Source organism: Chamaea fasciata, unplaced genomic scaffold, assembly GCF_029207755.1.
Source record: "Chamaea fasciata isolate MVZ Bird 193981 ecotype frontalis unplaced genomic scaffold, bChaFas1.0.hap1 SCAF_3, whole genome shotgun sequence".
Classification (NCBI taxonomy): domain Eukaryota; kingdom Metazoa; phylum Chordata; class Aves; order Passeriformes; family Sylviidae; genus Chamaea; species Chamaea fasciata.
This window is the reverse complement of record NW_027094088.1, coordinates 20457164-20482329: the sequence shown is the minus strand read 5'-3', so window position 1 is coordinate 20482329 and position 25166 is coordinate 20457164. Positions and strand designations below refer to the sequence as shown.

The 25166-nt window shown below is 37.8% G+C and overlaps 1 protein-coding gene across 22 annotated transcripts in view; it reads right to left on the bottom strand.

Annotated features, from left to right (window-relative positions):
* ESRRG (estrogen related receptor gamma) overlaps positions 1-25166 on the bottom strand; it is a 394158-nt gene that overhangs the window by 116330 nt on the left and 252662 nt on the right. For all 22 annotated transcript variants that reach the window (XM_066178267.1, XM_066178249.1, XM_066178265.1 and 19 more), the window contains one exon: positions 6235-6650. In XM_066178267.1, the coding sequence (XP_066034364.1) occupies positions 6235-6637 (403 nt within the window). In that variant the 5' untranslated portion in view covers positions 6638-6650. The remainder of the gene's footprint in view (positions 1-6234; positions 6651-25166) is intronic.

The following is a 25166-nucleotide window of genomic DNA, read 5'->3' as shown; positions in this document are numbered from 1 at the left end:
TTTAAACATGGTGTTTGACAAAGGGACATGATGAACAGCTTAAAAGTATATTTTTTAGTGAAGTCACTATGTTGAATTGCTTTGAAGAAATCAGTGTACTGTGTTACTGAACTAAAACATTTTTAGAACTTGCAATTTTTTTATTATTATTTTTCTATTCTTAGAAAGCAACATGGCGATTTAAAACGAAAATGTAAAGGTGATGCTGGCTAGTCTGACTACGTGACAGTTTTGTAGCAGCCTCTAACTTTAGGTAGATGGGTCTTCAGCATTATAAAAAATCACCATAATTTTCAGTATCAGGCTGATATTAGGAGGAGTTGAATCTGTAAGGGCCTAACTACCTTTGAATCCCCCTGGACTCCACTTCTTCACAAGAAAAGAAGGGCATTTAGGTCACCTTAAAAGAGAATCAATGCTTAGAAGGCACAGAGGGAACTGATCCCCTGCTACCTGGTAGTCATTTAAGAGCTGTTCAAACCAGAAAGATTGAACTATCTACATTTGGCCCCTACTGGTATTTTATCTAGGTCAATTTTGATACACTCTACTACAGTAGCATGGAGGACTGTCATTGTTTGTTTATAAGCACACAGAATATCTCAGGCTACAAGCTGCAAACAAAATTATTTTCACACCAGAAAAAAAGGTCATTAAAAAGTAATACAAACATTAACACAAATCACTTGCTAGCTGGAACTTCACATGTCTCTGGTTTCAAATGAGACAGGGCTTTGTAAGTGGGCTGGAGGCTTTCAGAGATGTTCGTAACAAAAGGAGATCCAGACCTACTTGCAATGGCATTGATACACACTATTGTACAAGCACTATTTGTAAAGCACATCTCTTTTGCAGGACTTCTGATGGGTTCAAAACAGCCAGGCACCAATCAGGACCCTCCTTCTAACTCCCAAATCATCTAAATGCTTCGTACAATTTTCAAGGTTGTATGGAAAGCAGAGATAGCAACAAAGACAGAACAATCTGTATACTTTTAAACTCCTCTCTGGTTCTCAGATTTCAGCATGTTTATATTTTATTGTCTCATCTTATTTAGCTGCCAAAGCTACGCAATGACATTATGACAGGATAAAAAGATGTGTTTGAAGGAATTAAAAATACTCGCTTGCTAGTCTGGCTGGCCCACAGGCACAGAGAAATTGGGGAAAAGGGAAGATATCTATCACTGCTCGCTTAAAATATTCTTTGAAAGAAATGCTGATGCACATACTTTCACTTATATAAGGAAGGTGAATGATTTAATCAGGTAATGATGGATTCAGGTGACATTTAGTGTTCGGCTCACTGGAGGGCTGCCATCTTTGCACCAGAGCCAAGGTCCACAGGCCAGTGTACCAAGATGTGAGCCTCCACCTTATCCTTCTATAAAACAACAATAATCCTAGCTATCAGCAAAGATGCTGAAAAGCCATAAAATCTTGTTTAATTTGCTTTCATTTCCTCCTCAGAAATGTATTACCAGAGACAGCTTTCAGAAATGCAAAATACCCTTTAGAAGCCACTACAGTCACGTGCAACTTCGAATCAAACTTTATGTTGCCTTATCTGAATGTACGTAGATAGTTCTATCTTTCTTCATTAAAACTTCCTGATTGAAAAATAGAAATGTATTTATTGTAAAGTGTTTGTACATATACAGATCAAACTGGCTCAACAATGGGTCAACACTCTAAAGAGGACTGAAAAACCTGAACACTAGAGGGATTAAAAACAACTCTGAGTAACCAAAAAGACAAACTAAGTACAAAGCAGTTTGGGCAGGCTTTGAAGACAACAGCAACATCCCTGCAGAACTGCAGAGCTAAAGGCTCTAAGCTGAGCAGCACAAAATGAGATGGCAGAAGACAACAGCATTTCAAGGCTAGAGTATTTCCTGTTTGTGTTAGGAGACATGGACAGGCAGCAACCCTCAGGGATGAAGCTCTTAGAATGATGAGACAGTGAGGCTCTGACAGCAGGGCTCCTTTCTTACTACTGCTTTATTCACCCTGTGTATACACAGAAGACTGATGCCTCACTACTGTTCACCCAACAGTTTTTCTTCCAAAAATAAACATATAAACAAAAAAAAAAACCCCAAAAAATGAAAATTCAAGAACAAAGACTACTGAATGCAAAATATTTAGCTTTTGTGGGGAAAAATTCAAACAGCATCCAAGGAAATGATAAGTAAGATCTGAGACTTTGGCAAGAAACTGTACGAGGAACGTGCAGGCTTTACACACGGTCTTTTCAGGCTAGTTAACGAGTCCAAAGACAACAGTCTGAACAATTGGAAGGAGGGAGAATGAAAGTTTTCTAAATGTGTGCCATTGTTTTAGCGAGATAAATGCTAACAAAAAACAGGATAATAACCTGCAAGTCCTATCATCTTAGCCTGTCCTGAAAGCAAGAATATCATTTCAATCCACCTACTGAAATGTTTAAGTTATGAGCACTGAGTAATTACATATTATTAATGAAAATGTGTACTTACTAGTCCTTATGATAACTGACCAAATAAAAATTATGAAAAATATATTTACACTAAATATTCACTACAGAATATCTAGCAAGTACAAGACCTCTGTGTCAAACACAAGACTTTGTAGCCAGCTGACAACTGAAAATTCTTTTCTTTCCCTCTCTTTCTTTTAATGAAAGCTCAGAGTTTTCAAGATAATACAGTGCACAGCAAAAACTGTGAAGAGACCCTAAAAATCAATGGACCTGTAACTATTTTTAGATGTTGCTATTTTCTACCATCCCTGATGTTAAGCCAATTTTAGGAAGATTTGGCTGTGTGTGTATTTCTGTGAGACACTTGCAATCAGCCACCATGTAAATTATCCCAGAAGCAAACTGAGAGCTGCAGCTGAGTGAGTACTAGGCTGAGCAGAGAGAACATCCAGTTCTTCCATACCTTATATCTCACAAAAGGGGCAGAACATTACTGCATTCTACTATGACCTAAGAAGACATCAATTCTATATATTGAGCTCTTTTTTGGTGGGTTTGTTCTCTTTCATTTTTTTTAGCCAGGAAATTGCTTGTTTCTAATTTTTTCTAATATTATTGATTTTTATCATAATTATGCACACTTTACCAAAACTGCAAATGTATTTTTGGGCTATGTTAAAAATACATATTTTAAAAAGACAAAATTACACCTTCTTATACTTCAAAGCAGGGTTCATTTAATTTCTTAACATTTAAGAAAATGAGCATGAATTGATTCCAGGAGGCAGAAATGCATGTATTTTAGACTAAACTGCTAAATCTGAAAGGGAATGATAATCTCCATGACCCTTAAAAACAGGTGTATACTCTACTTTTAGAGCAATATTTGCCTTGTGTAGGAGCTACAAGGTGTGCTGTGATGCCTCTGTCTTGTGTGAGATGCTGGAGGTGCACAAATAACTGTGCCGGCTCTCTGAGCAGCTGCCTGTGGCCTCCACCTACTGAGACCTCAAGAGACACCTCTGGAATGGAAAGACTCCCATTGACACAGTGGAAAGGACATCAGGCCTTACATGAACACAGGATGTGCTTCATAATCTGACTTTATCAGCCCAGCCTTCCCCTCCCTGAAGTCAGGGCAGTTGTGCCCATAATTTCAACAGGAATAGCACTGAGGATCTACAAGTCTGGGCTAATTTAGTAAACTGATGAATGACCAACAAAGGTTTGGGAAGTAATGTTCTTTTTCACTGAATCCATAATGAAGTACTGGTCACAATTAAGTTATTAGCATTTAAAATAAGCAATTCTTTGAGCTGAAATATGTTATCCTTACATATGTACAGTTCCAATATTTGACTCTTCAGGCACCCTGATTTTCTATTCTGTATTTCAAAGTCTGTTGCATTTATTTCTGTTTTCCTCTTTTCTTATTTGCAGTTATGCAGCAGCAAACTCATTCTACAAACAAGCAGAGAGAGGGAAGGAACATGACAGGAACAAGGAAGTGAAATGGTGCAGGGAAGAATGACCTCCAGAGCACTGGAACTAAATTCTACCAATTAGAACAAAAAACCTGAGGGGAATTATTCTTCATGCAAGCCTAAAGGCAGAATTTTCCCATTCAAACCACGAGGAAGCACCTTTCTCTTACAGTTTTTGCCACCTACCACAAACCATGGTTTGATTCACCCAAATCAAATAGCTTCCGTTATTTTGGATGGTACCTGAAAACTCTCAATATTTGTGCCAGTTTAATCAGGACCATTGCTGAAGATGCTGCCATGACATTATGATGGGTAACATACTTCCTATTCTTAGTTTCTTGATTATGGCTTTTCTTTTAAATGCTTGGTTTTGCCCTACTGCATTTTTTTTGTCTTCACAGCACTGTCACCTGCTGATGCAGCTCGTGCTCTAACCGCACTGAGACTTTTTGCACAGCTGCCAGTTCTAACTTGAGCCGCGTGGCCAAGTCCAGGTTGCTAATCTGGAGAATGACGTCTCTGCCTTGTGCTCCCATGCCCAGAAACTTGCTGTCTGTGGTGTGGTGTAAAATTGCAGGTTACCTATTACTGCCAGAAGTCAACACTTCAATCAGTTTTTGTTTCTGTAGCTTTTTTTTTTTTGGTGCTCAAAATGCAACTAAAATAATCGTGCATCAATTCAGTCCTGTAGGACAGCTATTACACAGCAATTAAACACCATTTATAAAAGCAGAGTTGCTAAGTTGAAATTGGTGCTTGAAGTTTAGCAACCACGAAATACAAATTGCTTCAATGGAAACATGTTTTGAGCTTTTCTGAAAATGCTCTTGAAGGTCAAGTGAAATCACCACCTCTTCTTTATTTTATTTTTTTATCTCTTTCCAAAACAGAGACTTGAAATGAGCATACTGTTTCTGTATGTGTGATCATTTTACATATAAACGCAGGCCACCGCTGAAGATCTTTTTTTACTGGTTGTCAACAGTGTAACATTCAGCTCCATCAGAACAACAGAAGTCTAAAGTTTCTTTTTAGTGGCTGTATGGCCCTCATAAAATGGGTACTTCATGCTGGTAAAAGGCCCAAATCTCCCTAGCAGCAAAATGGAAGAGAGAAGAATAAAATGGCCACTGCCTCAGCAATAGATTAATCAAATTAACATTCACTATTTTTCCTTATTAATTTTACATAAATATGGAAGCACTATACTTAAGAAATCTTGACCAAATGTTTTGAATTTGGGGTTCTGTGAAATTACAAACTGAAACTCACTTTATGTTCAGTCTTAAAAAGAAAAGTATATCACCAGATTGCATTGCCTTTCCTGAGAATTTCAGGTGCTCAACACGTATGAAAATCAAGTAGGTTTTATTGAGGAGCTTAAATTTGGACTTAGCAACCTAATTTTAGTCTCTGAAGTCTGAGTTTAATTTAATGTGACACTATATTCCTGCACAGGCCAAGCTTGGCCTCATGTTCTTTAAATAAAGCACCTTCAATTTTACTTGAAAGGATGATATCTAAATCAAAGTAGAAGGTTATTTTGTCTCCATAGGTTCTGAAGCTAGAAGAAGCAGTCATGCAGATTTTCCCATTTGTACTAATTTATGCCAAAATATGTGGCATATTTGTAATAGGTATCAAGAGCAGATTAGTAAAAAAAAAAAATACTTAGCAGAGACCAAAAGCTGCCAACTTACTCTCCTTAGAACATGATCTTACAGTTATTTGACAAACCCATTTAAGGTTACTGTATACAGTGGGGGAAAGACCAGTTATCAATACACTGATATGCACAAAGCACTGCACTACTGCATTTTTGCTCCAATTGTACATGCACAGGTTATTTAACAAACAGAAACTGGATTTCTGTAATAATTGAAGTACAGTAGTGGTGTGTATCTAGGAGCAACACACAAGCACGACCCTGTGTGCCAGCCACAAGGCGTGTTCAAGAGGCGTCCATGACAACCTCCAGAAAATGCTCCATTTCTTCACAACAATCATTTATGGGAATCCAGAGAAATTCACAGAAAACCAATCTGAACATCCACTGATTAGCTCCAGTGTTTTTCTGTTTTTTGGAAACAAAACAAACATGGCATTGGGCTAAACATGACAGACAGGACTCCCAAAGAAGCCCAAAGGGGCTTCCTTATGAGCAACAACTGTAGGACCAAGCAGTAAGAAGAACAAAAAGGCACCGTCTGAAGCCCAAACAGGCCTCAGCCAAAGACTGAACATTTTCATTCTGAGCAAAAGAAAGGAAGCTTAAGAAAAAACCAACCTTGAATCGTCCTCTTGAAGAAAGCCTTGCAGGCCTCGCAGGAGGCCACTCCATAGTGGTACCCTGACGCAATGTCACCGCACACCAAACAGAGTCTTTTGGGCATGGAGTTCAGCATATATTCGCACTTGGTCTGTGAGTCTTCAGCGATGGTGCTGGAGCAGTCGTCGTACCGTTTCCTGACCGGCCCGTTGCCCCCGAGCCCTGCGGCCGAGGGGTAGAGGGGAGGCGAGTCCAGCCCGTTCTGATGTCCATTCATGGTGGAACTGTAGCTCCCGCTGGCGTCGGAGGAGCCACCGGGGCTGTGGTGGTTGATGCTGTCCGTCAGGGAGGCGGGGCTCGACGGTTCCGTCTTGATGTACGACGAACAGCTGGAATCAATGTGTCGATCTTTGCTTGACATTCTGCAGAGAAGCCTGCAGTGGGGAGAGAGAGAAAGAAGAATGTGTGTATTAAAGACAGTGCTCTTTAAGGCTGCTCTGGAAGGGTTAGGGACTGCACATCATTCATTCATTAGTCAATACTTCTTGTTCTACATGAAGGTAATCAGCATAAGGGCATGACAGAGCTTTGTCAAAGCTCCAGACAGGCAGTAAACAAAAACTTTAAAGAGACCAAATCCTTCTGTTGCCCCCTCCACCCGCCCTCTAAGGCTACATGTCAACTTCACATCAACTCTAAATTCTGAACTTGTCATCAAGCAAGTCAAAAAATTTTAAAATTCCTATTAGATGGCTTGGCTATTACATGTCTTCGTTTTTCCATCTATACTTTCTGTCTGTAAAGTCCACCATTATCAGAAACAAATCTTTTCAAGTTTGATCACATAAATGTTCTCCTCTGTAATTAATATTTGTCAAGACACTTAACTAAAACACGTATCCATCATCTATTGATCTGATCCAAGAACTGAAGAGCAGGTCCCTTGCAATCTCTTTTTTTCTTCATTAATATTGCTTTATTACAGATACAGCTATTCAGTAAAGAAGTAGCACATCAACGGGGTACTCCAACAAATAATTGCAGCTGAACTCCATTTTCACAAAATCTAAGTGAAATGATTCATCAGCTGTGGCTGCAATTACTTTCCAGCCATTATCCTCAGTCTAACCAGTAATAACTACACCACTATCCCATATATCTACAGCTCTATAGGATCTGACATTTTATGCGTTCCATTCTTGGATTAAAAAAATGTATTAGAGGAAATTTTACATAAAAGTTTTGTCTTTCAGAAAGTGAGATTTTGTCTTCTCAATTCTCACAGTTTCAGAATTAAGTATCTGAAATAAAACCACACAATATCTGATCCAACAAATTAGTGCTTTCTACAGGGAGGACTGGGGAAGAAATTATTGTCTATTTCCATCCCCAAGTTTTTTACTATTAACACATTTTGGGGTGAACAAAGGACAAAAATAATAATTAGAAAGCTCTGATTCAGACATTATCTTCGTTTTCTCCAGCTGTGATTATGAGACCACAGTAGCAAATGGCCTATCCAGCAGTTTCCTGACAGTACTCTCAGAAGATGCCAAGGTTCAGATGATAGGTATGAACATTTCTTTAGAAACATTAACTGCAGAAAAGCAACTATCCCATAGGACCACCTGGAGCTATGGATTTGTTGTTTCAAAGCAAATATATAACTCCAGACAATTTGACTGACGTAATTTTCTGAAGCAATATTTGAGATCTTGTCTTCATTTTTCCACTCCTTTTTATTTAGGAATAAAAAATTTTCATCAATTTCAACTTTACTATCTGGAATCAAATTCACCAATGGAAAGAAGACAAAAATCAAAGGACTTGGCTTCCTTTCCAGTGGGGCTAATGGAGATCAAAGCCTGACCCTTCATTAAAGATTAAGTGTTTAAGATGAGAATCACCCTAAAATCAGTGGCCATGGATTTTATTTAGACTTCTCAATTTTTGTGATTTTTATGGTAAAATTCTATTGAAAACAACCACTGTGTCTATTTAGAAAACAGCCAGACTGATGTACAGAAATGTTACCATCTAAACTTAAAATCAGGGCTTATTCGGGGAGGTGGAAGGAGCAAGCTATCTGGTGTCAGCAAATAAACCAAGGAAATGGGAAGGTTAAAGCCGTGAAAATATCTTATTACAGTGGACCACCTGCTTGTGTTGTCCTTTCCTCAAGAACTGGAGGGGGGGAAATCCCCTTGCCAGCCTGCAGTAGCGTGTGCCTTTTCTTCTGCATCTGCTGCCTTGTAGCCGTCACTGTTAATGAGCGCTGTAATTAATAGATAGCTCTCTCTTGTCTTTCTACTTGCACTCTGGGCTAAGCACTTTTCTCAAGTCAACGTTTGAAAGAAAGCGGGTCGGCACTGACTTACAGCAGCTCTACGGATTCCTTTTAATTTAGAGCACTTACACCACCACTCCACTTATTACCTTATAATTACCGGACCGCTCTCACATACATTACGATCTCAGGCTAGAGTTAGAAGTTATTAAGGTACTAAAACATGGTGTCTCTCTGTCTCTCTCTCCCTTAGCATTCAAAGTGAATTTTATACAGCTATGATTAAAATTATCAATTAACTTTCACATTTTACCAACTAATTTTTTATATTATTTTTCTACACACTAAGATCCTTTTATTGACTAAACAGGCACTTGGTTCTTTTTTCACCTCCCTTCTGCCAAGACTCCACATGTAAAGTCTCAAAATACAGCACTAGGAGGCACTGCCTATAGTCTGTCATAACCAGCTTGATGGCACATTCTTGTATGAAACTTCCATTGCTGATTTTTAAAATCTACTTTGTGCAATAATGAGCCCAAATATCACCCTTCCTGTTCCTGATTAAAAAAAAAAAAAAAAAAAATTTGCAATTAATTAGCTGGTCAACTCCATGTTGTTTTGGCCAGTACAGAAGTGGCTATCTCCCACTCCAAGCAGTCAGAACCAAAATACCATCTCAGCTCTAACAAGCATTAAAATCTGATCACCAGGCTGCCTATTCTAAAGCTGCTGCTGCCTCTAAAGTAGCAGGTTCTGGTACTAACCAAGAAAGAGCTGCTTTTGGCTCCAGCTTCAACAGTACAGACCGGACTGGTGCACACTGGCAAAGCGTAAACATGGTTAAAACATTAACTATTCCAGGGAAAAGTGAAAACAACAGCGCCTGACTCTGAGAACAAAAACTTTCTCAATCCCCAGAAGGTGAAACAGAGACAAGGCTGGGTACTGGCTGTGGGTGGGCAATAGACACCTACGGCTTTCACTCCTTCCTTACTGCACCACTTCTGAACAAAAGTAATTCAAGAGCCGTCTAAAACGGATGGCAGGTGTGACCACCATCAAATTATCATGCTGAACATTTGGAATAATGCCTAAGCTAGATCTCTGTAAAATCCCTCCCTCAGTTCCCTCCTAATTACTACTTAGCTCGTTACACTGAAGAATTCCTAGACACCATTGCATTATAGTGTAAAACTACAGTTGGAGTTTAATTCTCTCTTCCTCTCTGTGTCTGAAATTCTACAGCTCTATTATTCAAGCCTGAAATATTCACAACTATCTATAAATTCAATTGTCAGCCGGTGGGTTTTATTCTAGACCTCACTTCAATCTAAAATTAGAGGCACTAAAATTCACATTAACTCTAAGAGGAATGTAGTGAATAAGACTTTATTTCAAAAGAACACCTTTTTGTCAGAAAGAGCTATTTTCAAGATGATGGCTTTATCTGCATTCAAAGAGAATAAGCCCAATTCCACATTGTGCTGTTAATGCAAAATTTTTAGGTCACATTGGATTAATAAAAATCTAAATTTAGTTAAGGTTTATGAATAGAAATAACATGTGTCATATAAAAACGTACAGTATTTATTTTAAAGCCTTGGTGGGGTTGTTTTTTTTCTTTGCTAGATTTTAAGTCAAATAAATGGCAGCTCCATATGTGGTGGGGTGAAGTATATTTTCTAAAAAGTGGGAAATCTCAGGTAAACTTTCAGTAGCTTCAGAAAAAACAACAGGCTCTAGAAGCATTTCCATGGCCACATACAAGAAAAAATACATAGGGTGCTGCAAGCAATGACTAATATGCAATATACAGCATTAACTCTTAATGTCTACACTAAATATACTTCAAAACTTCTTCATTTAAGAAAAACCTGAAGGATCTGCTGGCAGAAAGATACAATGACAGAGCACTGCAATAGGCAACTTCTGCTTTAAAACTGTCTTAAACAATAGCGGATAAATTGTAATGCTATGTGCTTATGAAAGGGTGAATATATTAAGAATTTATTAATGCAATCACATTCATATTTCCATCTACCTGCCACATTACTAATGATATTGACAGTGCTGACACTGGCTAAATCAGTATCAATATACAAGTGGAATGCAAAAATTAACTGCATCTGATTACGGTATATAGCCTTAAGAAAGAAAGCCTCATTCCAGTTATGGGAGCTCTTTATATTCCATCTATATATATCACTGGTTCACAAAGTTACTTTTCCCTCATCTCCCTTATTATCAACACCCAAAGGAGGTCAAAACAACATGCCAATGCCTCACAATCTGTGAACATATTTCACGTTTGTTTCTCAAGAAGGAAAAGCTCTGCTTACAGCGGTATTTGCTATTTCAGAGCAGCTAGTGGTATCAGTGGCAGTAATAATTAGCTACAATAATTAAAGTGACTACTTTTACTGCAGACCAACACTGAAGTCCACTTTTACCTGCACGTAAAGTATTTTTTCTTGGGGAGAGAATTGCCCTATTTCCATAAATATCAGAATAGGTTGATAGCAATTGACATTTGTAATGACAGCTACTACATGGGAGCATCAGCAAGGGAGGTGTTATTATGCACACCAAGGTACTTTTCACGCTAACAGTATCATCCGATTCTCCTCCAATACCTTCCTCTCACATGGATGTCTACCAAGAAGGTCTTGCAACCCTTAGACTTTTAACTGTGAAAGCCAACGCATTAAAGAATCACTTCGTCTAAGTGACACAGTAAGCCTGTAGCAGTCAGGAACGGAAGCCAGATCCTCATTTTGATTATAAATACCACGTTTCTTTCTAAATACTGTGCTTACTTTCAGTATCATTTTACAGGTCTATACTAAAATCAGTAGACAAAAAAGAGTCGGCATATTCCAGTCAATTCCCATACTCGGTTTCCCTGACTGTAACAAAAAAAAAAGAAAACCAAACATTTGTGTGCAAAGAAACCAAAACGTTGCTTCTCGCACCAACACCCACGACAACACCTCAAGACATTCACCAGTTCCTGTTAAAGAGCTGAGTAACAATTTCAGCTGAGCTGCTTTACACTGAGCATTTTTTTTTCTGCTTCAGCTAATTGCACTCTAGTAAAGTGGTAAAATGTGAATCACTTAGTAGGAAAATGGGCACCAGCTGCTATTGTCAGAGAATGGAGACGCCAAAGAAAAGGAAAGTGACTGAATGAAGTGTCATGTCAGAAATCAACGGTGCAACGTGTGATTTGAGAAAACATGACTACTTTACAGAGACAGGGTGTCATTATGGCATCACAGTAATACGATGCTTTGACAACTGCTGGGTCTAACATATCATCATTGCATTAAGGTGCACTGGCTTAGTTGGAGGAAGGAAAAGAAAGGATTTCTTCTTTTAATAAGAAATATGGTAAGGCCTGCTTGGTTAACCTAGTGGATGAGATCATTAATTGCAAAGTATTGCTAATCTAGTCCTATGCATGCACAAACAAAACTGTTATTAGGCTCAAGGTCTTTAATAATCAACACACACGTACAACCACATAGTAAGGAGTGCCCAGTGCAAAACAGAACATCTGTGGTGGTTTGGTGGGGGCTTTTTTGAGGGGGGCGGGGAGTCATTAAAAAATGCTGAGGGTTTCATTACTTTTTGCAATTTCTTCTAGGCTTTCTCGAAACTTCCCCACTTCACCTTGATAAGGAAAAGCAAAGCAAGCCAGTGACTCCTTCCAGAGCAGCTGTCAAAGCCAGTAGCAGGCGGAAGAGAAGGAGCAATGCTTGAAGCCATCATGTTGTTACCAGCAGTGGCCAGAGTTAGCTGATGACTGCTGACAGAGGATCCAGCTTCCCAAACAGTTGCTATTGCTCCGTATGCCATCTACCCAGGCTCTGCTGAAGCACTTCCTGCACACGAGGGAGTGGAAGATTGCACTACTGCGTGCTCATTTTTAGCTCAACAAAACAAGCCAAAGAAACCATTATCTCCGACTCTTCAGATCTGCACCTCATCTGAGAGGCCACACTTTGTTTTCTGTGCTCTTTTAAAAAAACAAAATTTTCAAGTGGCTGCCTTGCAACTACTACAGACCCTCCAAAATGAGGGAGAATTATTTAAACCTCCTCACCCACCATATATAAATATTCATTATTGCTTCCTGTTCTATTTCAAGTTGATTCCTCATGCTTCCTGGTTGATAAACTTTGTTAACAAGAAGGAAATGATCCTGAGATACCCCAATGTGTTGCAAATTATCACTGTTGACAGCTCCTACATTTAAGGATTACATCTGATGCAACAATGCATACTAGTGTCATTTATCTTTAGCTCATTTCCTTGGATCTATTTCAACTGAGGGTGAGCATCTCTTGTTTATAGCTCTAAATACTGTAAGTGAGCAACTGGCAAATCAAAGAAACTGTTAAATGCATAATAATACTGTGTAATTACTTACATGATGTTTTGCATAATTAACTGTCTGAGGTGTTCCTTGATATAATGGATACTCAGAGTACGGAATAACCTACAAGCCTATAAAACACACCCTGTTTATACGAACAGAAATTATGTGTAAAACTCTCATTCTAATAGTCCAAATCAGGCTTTGGCACTGTATGACAGAAAGCCCTCTTTTCCTGCCAAGCCTAAATCAATTCTTATGGCATTACTTCATAACTAACGTGATATTTCACTGATGATGACTATTACCCTGATTACTTGGAAGTAATGTAGTAATAGCAAAAATACACTTAGATTAAACAAACTACTGGTATTTAATCAATATTATTGAGACAAACTAAGTGTTTTAATAAGTCTGTATAGATGCACTAATGCTGGTTTAATTAAATGTATCCTTAGACATGCACAGTCTCTCCAGCATACAGATCCTATGTTTTGACAGACTATAGCATAACTCTTCTGAATTTAAAAGGTGAAGCACTTAGAGGCAACATAATTTAAATCTTTTCAAACTGAGAAATTATTATTCTTTACATCAGGTACTCTTTTAGGAACAAAAATGAGGAATTATATTCAAACACCTCACACCTTTGAGCCAACAACACCAGACATCTGAAAAGGTGCCAGCCCTCAGTGGCACAGTTGTCCACTGTACCCAATACATGTCACTGCAATGCACTGACACAAACAAACAAACAAAACCTGTAACTGACAGGCAAAAAATCAAAAGCATATTTTAAAAATTGCACCGATGACCTTAATTTTTGCATGTGTTTTATTCAGAAAATACCCTATTAACTGTTATGCACTACTACTAGGCAGGCTATCAGCAAAAAAAGTTTCCCGTAGAAAAGACTTGCCTACATATATGGATCTCATGCCTTTAAGTAGGAACATGTATCTCTTTCAGTATGCCCTGATGATTTAATTTTCAAATACTTAAAACCAAAAAGAGTCAAATATTGAAGAGAAAGCAACACAGGGAGATGGCACCTCAAAACAAAATCATCCTACAATGCCTCAAAGTTAAACACAGAAGAAATTTATTGGGCTTTATCTATATACTGTGGTCCTGATAAAATTTAAACCATGGGTAATACTTCATATACCTACTTAGCTTTTAGTGTGTCCCTAACATTTTTCTCCTCTGTCTTTTAACATTTTTACAGCGAGAACATGGCTGCTGTTTGAAGCTACAATCCTATCACTGTAATACCTTCAACTTACCTTCTCTCATTTACTGACTTTTAGCCTAATGTTATATACATTCCTGAAAAGAGCCAGCTCTGCAGCACGAGAAGAGCTGAGAGCTGCACCAACTCACACCAGGAGAATTCCCATGCCCAAAAAGTTCCAATCAAAAAGGTTGTCATGTGACAACTAGAATGATGGCCAAGCCTCATCATATGTAAATCAGTAAAGTGATCAGGAAGAGTAAGATTTTATTAGTCCAAATGCAGACTAACAATTCATGTCACAGGCTGTAAGACAGGAAAAATTCTGGTTAAGAAGTGTTTTACTGTTAAGGAGCATCATTCTACTTGTGGTTATAATTCAGTGGTACCAGGTGGAATCCACCTGATGTCTCCAGCCCCCAGAGGACATGGTAAAGTGTGAAGGAGTCGGCTATTAATTGTGAGGATCCTTTTTATTAAGGAAAATCAGCTGAAAGAGCAAAAGGAAATGAAATGCTACATTCAGCTACTTCAGGAGATAAAAATAAAAAACTACAAAAGTAAGTAAAGATTCATTCAAGAACATAACAGGCTTTCTAAAGAGGGATTATTTTGAAATGATTACAGCATCAAAAGCAGTTACTTGCACCAGTCAGAAAGCCAGTACTACAGATCAGAGAGACATAGCTGTCATTCATCACTTTCCAAAAGTAAAAGAAGGGGAAAAAAATGCCTTCAGTCTCAAGAGAGAGTCAAAGTTTGCATCAGGAGATTTTTCACAATTTCTGGCAGCAATTTCGTTTCATGGCTGGAAGGCAAGGTGTAGGTGTGCGCACACCGTGTACCTGTCCCCCCACCCAGCTCCCTCACCGATTTTCTGCAGATTTATAGCAGAAGAATTATAATTTGCACGCCAGGCTCTGTTAAATTGGAGAACCGATTAGAGAGAACACACCAGAAATAGTATCAGAGAGTGAGCGTCTTAAAAGACTCAGGACTAAAACTTATAAAGCAAGTGATCCTTCTCCCACCCCCTCACTCAGCTGGCTCCCAGTGTGTGCTGTCCTCCCAGACACATGTCATGGAATTAAACACCCCCGACACATACATGTGCGCTCGCACACGCAACCAAAAAGCTACTTGGGGAGTGGGGAAATGACGTTTTCCTGCAATCAGTGTTTAAGTGAATGTTTGTCCCAGTGTGTTACACCATGCTGTCAGCAAGCAGCAGGGAGCCGTTGAGTTGTTACTACATTTGATTTGACTGCCAGTAGGAAGCTTTATTTCTACCAACTGTTAGTTGCCGGCTCTACAGATCTTCTCCTAGTTTGAGAAGGGTTTATTTTTATTTTTTTCTTTTAGATACCGTCCATTTTTTTTTTTCTTTCACTCCGAGGACTTTTAGTGCATGGCAGAAGCATCTCCACATCTCCATGCATCAGAGCAGTGCCTTCACTTACACTTGCTGCCTTACTTACAAAAAAGTAATTGTATTAAGGCAACCTTAAGTCAATCCTGACACACATCAAGAAAGTGATTTTTATATCTGGAACCTGAATGAGAGGAGCAAAGAAGAATATTTACATAAGCAAACTGAAACAGGGTAATTTTATTCTGATCTTTTGTGAAAAAATATGGGATTAGACTCTGAGGAATAGACATGGAGAGATAACCTGGGTATATTTTCCTTCCAAGGAGAGGGTTTGCTCTCCAGATCTTCATATGTTTCCCAGAGTTTTCAGTAGGCCTTTTTGTTTGCTTGTTTATTATTCACATATATCCTGAAAGGTTTCTGCTCTGTCAAACAAGATCCTATAACTTTAACAGTTGTTTACAATGCTTCTACTTCCTACACAATAATGATGATTTTGATAATTAGGATCTAATTATAATGGATCTGACAACAACTTCCAACAACGAAAAGCATCTTTAGAAAAATGAAAGCATATGCGTGAATAGTGCAAGGAGGTGGGGTGGGGGAGAGAAATACATCCCTATGAGACAGCCTGAGAATTCAGGCTGAATGGAAAAGTAATTAACACTAAAGAGCTAAAACTGTAATTACAGAAAATTTCATTAAAGAGAGGCAGGTGATTCCACTTTCCTAAATATGACAAGGTGCTGTATAAAAATAAAATAGCAGCCAGTTTCAGTGAGTGGAGCAGGAAAGCCATGTCTTTAACCAGATCAAATTCTCGAAATTGGCTGTCAAGACGGGATTGTTGTGATTTATACCCGTCTATCAAGCGCATGAAAGAGAGAGACAGGAGAGGAAAAGAAGCAAGCTGCTGTCGCTTCCATTCGCAAAGCACCTTTAATTTCCATGGCACCATCTGTTACCAAATCTAATTCACATTCCCTCCTAATCTGGTTTAGTTCTGTAATACTAATTCTTCCACTACTCTTATGAACGCCTCTCTCAAGAAAAAGCTTTGGTCCTGGGTTGGTAAAAAATTGAATATTACAGAGTTTAGGTTCTGGTGACTTAAGTGAAGCATGCTGCCCATTAAAATGCACTCCTGGTAAAAGGATTTGTTTTCAGTCAGTGCAGAGATACAGAATTGCTCACATTTGAAAAAAGTCATGGGGGGAGGAGAGGAGGGGAAAGAAAAGAAGGGGGAAAAAAAATCACAGCTGATGATGGGGAAGTAGGCTGCGGACATAAAAGCAGTGGTTGTCATAAAATACAATTGTTGTCAAGTTTAGTCACTCTCAGTATTGGCTATAAAATCACTTTGTCACGGTCTCATACTGAAAGCTTGAAACTGTATTTTTGATAAAGAAACTAAAAGGAGTGAGATGTAAGATTCTATGAGAGAAAATACATTCCTTTCAAATTATGAGATGCAAGTATCTGCAGGAAACCTAAAAGGTAGGGACAAAAATTGAAAATCATTTAAAACAGTCTCTAGAGTGCCACAGTCTTACTTTAAGCTATGTTATAATGACAAAAATCCCAATCACTTTTGCAGGACTTGAAAACTTAATAGGGGACCAGGCCTTTTCTGTGGCTAAGTGTTCTCAGACAGGGAGTGACAGCTATTGGGTCTAGGGTTGACTCAGCTTTCCTGGTCCCCACACAGAGTTCTCTGACCAGGCCACTTGAAATCAATACATAAGCAAGGAAAAGGACCTAGGCAAATATTTCTAATCATCATTTTCTGGTACTATTTATTAATAATGATCTTTAACTTACTGATTTTTAATGCATTTCCAGAGAGCACCCCTATCTCACTCCTACAGATGCACAAAAGAAAACACAGAAAGGTGAAGAGTTGTCTAACACTGCTCAACAGGACAACATCGGGGCACAGGAATCCTACCATGGTTTGGGAGAATTCCAATCCAGTACATTTTGTTTATTTTCTATAGCTTTGATTAAAACATGCTTTGGAAATTCGAATATTAATGTCTGAGAAGAGAACTTGCCTTTCACCTCCAAAATGGGACCTTCGTTGTTTTGAAATATGTAAGGGGTTTTTTTCTAAATGGAAAACTTAATTAAGTTTTGTCTAACTCCTAATTTAAAATGTTTATTTTTCTGTTAAATTAATCCAAATATCTTTGTGTGAAGTCTTTCCAAATATAAAGCCTATGGCAAGAACAGCACTAGCCAGCACATAGGGTAATGTGGGCAATGTGTAGTTGTGAATAGACCAAGGTTTTTATGATTGAGGTGGGGTTTTTTTAAAGGATTTGAAATGAAAGAGGTAGACAATACTGGGAAAATAAATACTTTGATAAAGTATTTATCAAATAATTTACAAATACAATTTTTCAGAATATCTTGTTTTCTACAAAATGCAAAAAGGAGTGCTCATTTTTGTTATATGAAAGACGAATGCATGAAAAAAAAATTCCACTATTCCTTACCTAAACAAATTTTTAACTGCTGTGAAATATGAACAGACATGTCAGTTCTAAAGACGACATGAATTCTGAAGAAGACTCCTCCTCCTGCAATATCACTGCTCTATTCTCAAAGTGCTTAAATTGTCTGAGTAATTTTATAAATGGTGTTGGGTTTGTTATTTTAATGAGAATAGTAGCTAGAAAAACAAAATCAAATTTGTTCCAAATACAGCACATCTGCCATTCATTGTGGGTCAAAACCTTGGGTACAGGGGAATAGACCTAGCAATTCTGAAGGTCTGCAAATTTATACCAGCTAATGGTGTTATTCCCTAACCCAGCCTGGGATTTCAGAGGGTCTAAGGTCCTGATACACTTGATACACAAGATGCAAGTGGATTACCATAACCTACTGCACCCAAAGAAAACCACAGACATGCAAGGATTCAGAGAGCACAGCAGTGTATTTACTTGAACTAAAGTATTTGAGTGATATGAGCCCTGACTGTTAACATACAACATTTTTATTTCTACACTATGAAGTCCTGTAACAGTTTTGAGTGAAAACCGTAAGAAGAAGAAGGAAAAAAAGGTCTTCTATTGAATTCTACTCTTTCTTTGCTTACTATCTCGACTCTGGAAGCACTGGAAATAGAAACAGACTAAACAAATAGTTTTGTATATTACTTGGGTGTGGTACTGATGACCAAATTCATCACATATTGAGATAAATCAGAGAATTCATAGAAGCAAAACCTATGCAGCTTGAAAGTCTTCTCTAGTCTATCTTGGATTTTAATGTGTGATTACAGATTTTTACAAACAAATAAATAAACCCTTGGCTTTTCACAGTTCCCTGTTCTTCACATATTACTATGTGTAATTCAAACCTATTTATGCCACTGGGTTTACATGTCAGAGATTTGCCTCTGGTATGAGCAGCAAAGGTCAGGAAGCAAAGGCTTTCACTTTTAAAATGTTTGCATGACTCCAAAAGTTTCCAGGATAAGCTTCTCACAAAGTCCTGATATTGTTTCTACTCTTTTAACTTTTGCCCTCTGCTTTGGTGGCAGTCACAGGGAGAAGAATAAATTCAGCATATTCTAGAAAAATCGTCAAAAGTAACAATTCTGTACCTGTTCAATTATAACATGTTGAACAGGGTTGTTGCTACTTGCAATTATAAAGCAATTGTATCAATACACTGCAACCATTACATGGTTCACCTCTGGTCATCTCTTCTGGAAAGTGTGCATGAGAGGCTTGTCCAAGAAAAGCTTTACATGAACAAATCAGCATTAATTAATTAATGTTGCACGCTGCAAGTTTCAGCTCTATTTTAATGACATATTTGCTTCAGTTATTTCACCAGTATTAAGTCTAGATCAAATACTTATTTCTTGTACAGGTAAAAGTTCTGTTTAAGCTGAATGTCCTTGGGTAAGCAGTGAAAGAAAGATTGGCCTGAAGAAAGTGTGGCATTCCACCAGTAAATTCAAATAGCAAGCATCTAATGCAGTGAAATTTTGTGCCTCCCCAGTTTCAGCACAAGTTCAGGATGCTCATCAAACCAAGGATCAGCCCTGATCAGTAAATAGGATGGCATTAAATGATGATTTTACCAGATCATGAATCAGATTTTTTTTCCCATGATGGAACTGAGATCTGGAATAAGAATCATTTCAATAAGCATCTGCTTAGAACATACACCAAATCTGCTTCACGTCTTCCCTGGTTCTTTAAACAGTAGAGGGTCTGACAGTAAATCTTTATATTACTGTTGCTTCATGGAATGAATAGCCTAGTGTTCTGAGAAATAAATTATGAGCAACCAAGATAACACCAATATAGTCAAGACTTTAACTGCCTATAGTTGGAAGCTTAATAAACGGAGGGTGCTTGTGGAGATCAGCACGAACACCTGAAAGAGGCCACTCTCATCTACCCCTGGATGGCTGCATCATTCTGTAAAATCCAAAACGGGACATCAACTGAAACATCTGTCATAGGACAACAAATAATGATAGCCAAATGATGATGTGGGATTGGCTGACTGTACATTATACAGGCATGGTTATCCTACAGGTTGTATTAAATATGAGAGCCCGAGATTTATGTTATGGGTGATAAGGCCAAGAATGCTGTAAAAGTGAAAAAATATGGCAACAGTATGCAGTACATCACTACCAGGATAATTATTTATATAAAAAGTTCCCATTCTTACACTTCCAATGTGTAGGGATAAAATTCATATATTCAAAGAAGACATAATAATAACCTGTCAGCTTGTGCTGATGGATATGTTTTTAATCCAAATGACCACAGTATCCACTCTACCTGTCATAACAGGACACAAAAAATTGAATTTTCCTTTCATAATTCTTTAAGTTGTAAGGGAAAAAACACAGAAGCATGATAAGTAGCGCATTCTGGTGGACAAATGGACAGGCAATAGTAAAATGTATGAATAAAAGGTACTGTTCCTTCACTAATGCTATTTTCACTTGTTACACACTACAGTGCAGGCACAGGGAAGGTATCCCTTCCTTTGCTTTTCAAGTATACCCCAAGATAATCTAAGTTATATTGCCTACAAGATGAGACTGCAATAAGAAGACTTAAGAAGTGTATGACACTATTTAGCTCTCATTTGAAAGCAATCCTGCACAAAGCTGCACAAAAGCGCTGTTTCATGGACATTTTAACGACTTCAGGTTTGTGCCCACAAAGGTCCCCTATTCTTAAACTCTCTGCTACTGGTAAGGAGTATCTGACATGTATATTTTCATTTTTTATAATTCACTCAACCCCAGACAGAAGTTTTATATATATATATCAGATCCTTCTGATGCAGAAGGAAAACTACGGAGCTTGTTCCTGTACCCTCCACCCACAACACATACAAACTCACATCACACATTTGCCACTAATCTTCCCCAGTCTGCATTCTTACAGGGGTAAAAATGACAAAGAAATTTAACTAAGTTAATTTTAAGTGCTGAAAATGTAGGCAGACTGCTCAGTTATTTCATTTTGAAAGATCTTCATTTTCCCATCTGTGTTATGGCAATTTTATTACACATTCGGCAAATTTACAGTAACAAGATGTTCCCCTGACAAATTAATCACTTTCCAAGCATTTTATCATATAAATAAAATATCACCTCAAGAGAGAAAATCAGCTCAATCAGTTGATTTAACCCATCTTTCGGGGAACTCGTCTGAAACAGATTGAGCGCATTTTTTCCGAAGAGGGACTGCGCGCACAGCCTCCTGGACTCCCAGCTCATATGGCAAGGCTTTTCCAGGAGAAAATGTTTAAGACTAGCTGAAAGGATGCAAGACTCTTCCTGTAAGAACTACCTTGCAGCAATGACAGATCTCCACTGGGAACAAACAGAGATTCATAAAGAACTTGCTAAGGGTTTTGACTGAGAAACTACATTTCTCCCCTTAGACCACTGATAATAATTTCTGCAGCATTTCTCTGGTGTAATTATTATCATAATGTAAGAGTAAAATATATACTGTTTTAATGATCTGCTCTAGTGTTTTAAGAATCTCACATTAAAATAACACAGGTAAAAATCCTACCAGTTTTGCAGCTCACAACACGATTTTTAACTTGGCTTTTTAAAATTTTCCCAGTGCTCTCTAAATTCATTCTGGAAAGTAGATTTTGTTTTTATGAAAAATAAGTGACTGGCAGCATTAGCAATGCAATACGTGCACAGAAGAGAAGTGCATTCAACTCAAGTTTTCCCAAACTAACCCTTAAAACAACTCAATGCCTTTCTAGACAGAATCTGTCACTAAAGCAATTCAACTCCTCTGCCATTTAACCTTTCTCCCTCTGCCCTACTCTCCCAGTTCTACCTTCTATTAGGGACTGCCAACAAGTAGAAACAAAAACAAGGATGACAACCTCTGTTTATATTCCTGGAACTTAAAGTTGTTAAAAATTTTAATTTAATTTAGCCAGATGTGCTACTTTTTACCCAGAGTTAATTGTATCAATACGGGTTTTTTGTATTCCAGTACTCTGAAGAAGTATGATAGAAAATCACCCTTTTGCTCAAAGAACCACTCCACCGAGACAATACAATACAAACATGGAATCCTTACAACACGACTACACTCTTCAATGAGATATTGGCAATATTCTCAGCAACAAAGTTCTGAGTGCCAAGGACAAGAGAATTCACACATCTAGACAGGCTTCTCACTCCCTTTATTCCCTCAGTAAAATACTAACTTTACCTCCCCAAATACCAGCATACGAAAAACGCATATAACAACAAAACCTACTAGCAGGAAAACAGCAGCGTTTATGGAATGCAGTCAAACAGCAACATCAATGCTAGGGATTGCTATATAATTAATAATGCTGTAAATAGACATATTAATTCTACAAGGCCTCAATATTAAAAGCAGCAAGATCTGCACACCTCTGAATGGCTTGTGAGCTGTCAGTAAAGAAGGTTTAGATGAAAAATTATGAACTTACGCGCAAATACAGAATTCCACATCTTACATGTAATCTTGTATCTGCAGAAACATTCCTGGCTTAGGTATTTATTTTAAAAATTACTCTCAGAGGTCATGAAATACAAGAAAGAATTTTGAACATGGGTCAGAGCAACTTCAGGTCTTTAAACAGATGAAAACTTCAAGCAAACTGGAAAGAGTTTGTTATCCTTTAACGCCATCCTTCAAGTACTTTGCCAGGAAATTTACTACCTGTATCAAGCAACTTGGGCATGCAAGCTTAGCAGGATATTGTCCCAAAATCTGGAGCACCTAGAACCCTAACTCAATGGAAGATATCCTGTTTTCAATCAGTACATACATATCAACCATTTTTGATCTAAACTGAAAGCGGTTCTTTTTTTGAGCATGAAACGTGACTTTCAAACTGCACTAAGAGCAAGTACAGGGAGAAGATACTACTTTCCCCTCACTTAAACCTTTCCAACTGAACAAAATTCAGTCAAGTTTGAGCAGTTATCAGGACTTTGAATCCAGCACCCTGCCAGAAAACTGACAATCCAGCTGGCAGTGCAGGCACTGTGGAAGCAAATGAATTTGATCCATGGAGTAAAGACACAATTGATTTCAAGATTCAGCTCACCTGGTTTCAGTATCTGGCCAGCATTTTAGAAAACTTTCTGCTATGTCCAAACCAAAGCATAACACAGAGCCATCCACAGAATGAAAGGCAAATCTTGCAGACCTCACATAGGGTAGAAAGCTCCGGGATGAGAGGCTACCTCAGAGAACACTGGGTGCTCCTTATTTAACCAAAATTCCTACCAACATCCATTTTTTTGACAATATCTAATTGAGGCAAAGTATGTTCATTTGACACTCCTTTCACAAATGGCTTGTGGACAAGGCATTTAGATGCTTCTGCCTAAATGCCCATGGGATACACAGAATTTCTTTAATTGGCTTTTAGATTTAAAATTTAGCTGTTCTACTTGAAGTTGTGTCCTTGCAGTTCTGAAGTAGCCACTAAGCTTTTTATATACCGTGAAATATTTCCATCATTTTTTCCCTCTGCAATTGTCTCCTGATTCACCACAGCACATATACTGTACTCCTAAAATTATTTAACAGTGGAATACTGCTACAGGAAGTGTAAGAACTCAAAGACCTGGAAAGTTAAAAATCATAGAGTTTAGGTCACTTTCAAAGGCTAAATTAATCTTCAATTAATGGTGGGGGGGGATCATATTTTAGATACAAGATGGATATGCAAACAAACACAGATACTTTAAAATCATCTCCAGGATCTCCACTTCTGCAAACACCTCCTCTTCAATCTGAAGAAGATACAGGACACCAGATCTTTTAATTTGAAAGATGACAAAGTGGATTATTGGTTAGTTACACGTGCCAGTAGGGTGATCCATTACCATGGACGCTCTACGGTGAGTACACGATGTCCGCCTTAATAGTAGTCAGAGCCTTATTGGCTTAAAAAAAAAACGTAAAAAGGGTTTTGCATGTGAATTGAACTTAATAGGTTTGACATGGACTAACCTTAAAGAATCCAATCCACTCAAATCCCTTTGAAGGCTGCAGCTGAATTTCATGCAAATCTTACAGAAGTAGCCAGGCTGCTGGGATTTCAAGATGCCGTGTCCCTTTCTTCTGCAGATCTAAACCCAGGCAAAACAATGACACAAAACCCTCCCACAATTTCAAGGATTCCACTTAAGATGATCCTGGTTTTGTTCTTTGGCCCAGGGAAGTGTGACATTTAAAATTTGAAAGCAAGAAGAATCTGACATCAGGAAACACACTGAAGTAGGAAGCCAAATCTTCTTTATTTTAAACACAGCACTGGACTAACATTTCAAACATTAAAAAAAAAAAAATCTGACATGGCACGACTATTATTAAAATGTTTAGAACAGTAGGATGGAGATGAACTTTTATATTCAATGCACTAATGATTTTTCTTTTCTAAAGATAATTCAATTTTAGAAATAAATAATCCACCATACTCTAAATCTTCTGGTAGTCATTTTGAAATTCAAGCAAGCAACTTGAAAATAAACTTATTTATTTTTTTAAGGCCACTCTAACTATGAAATTGTGCTTTCTTACATAATTTTTTACATTTCTTTTCATTTCCATTAAAAATATTTTAACAGATTTAAGTGTCCTATGTATGCTTATGTAGGCAGAAAAGCATATATATATATATATATATATATTTTTTTTTTTGTCTGTGTAACAATATATAAACACTGACAGCTGGAAAATTATTTGTTTGATGACCGGATTTAATCTTCACCAGATAAACATGAGAGAATAAGAAAAAGGAAAAGCATTTGTCAACTGCTTTTCCTCTTAGAATAAAGTACAGATGACTACAAATGTAACTATAACCAAATCAAAACCACATAGTGTGTATAAAGCACTGACTATGCAAAGCAGTTATAAATTCATGGTTAACAAAGGGCACAGAAAGCCCTTAAAGGAAATATTTTATTTCTGCTAAATTAATACCTAAAAGCATTACATTTCATCAGTTTCACTTAGGTTTAAAGTCCCCAAAGATTCTCCTCCTGAAACTGGCTATATTTTATGTGCAAACCGGGCTGAGAGCTATCTAAATCTAGATAAAACTCATTGGCTTGTAATCTTCACAATGATCTATACATCTAAATCTATATGCAAATCAA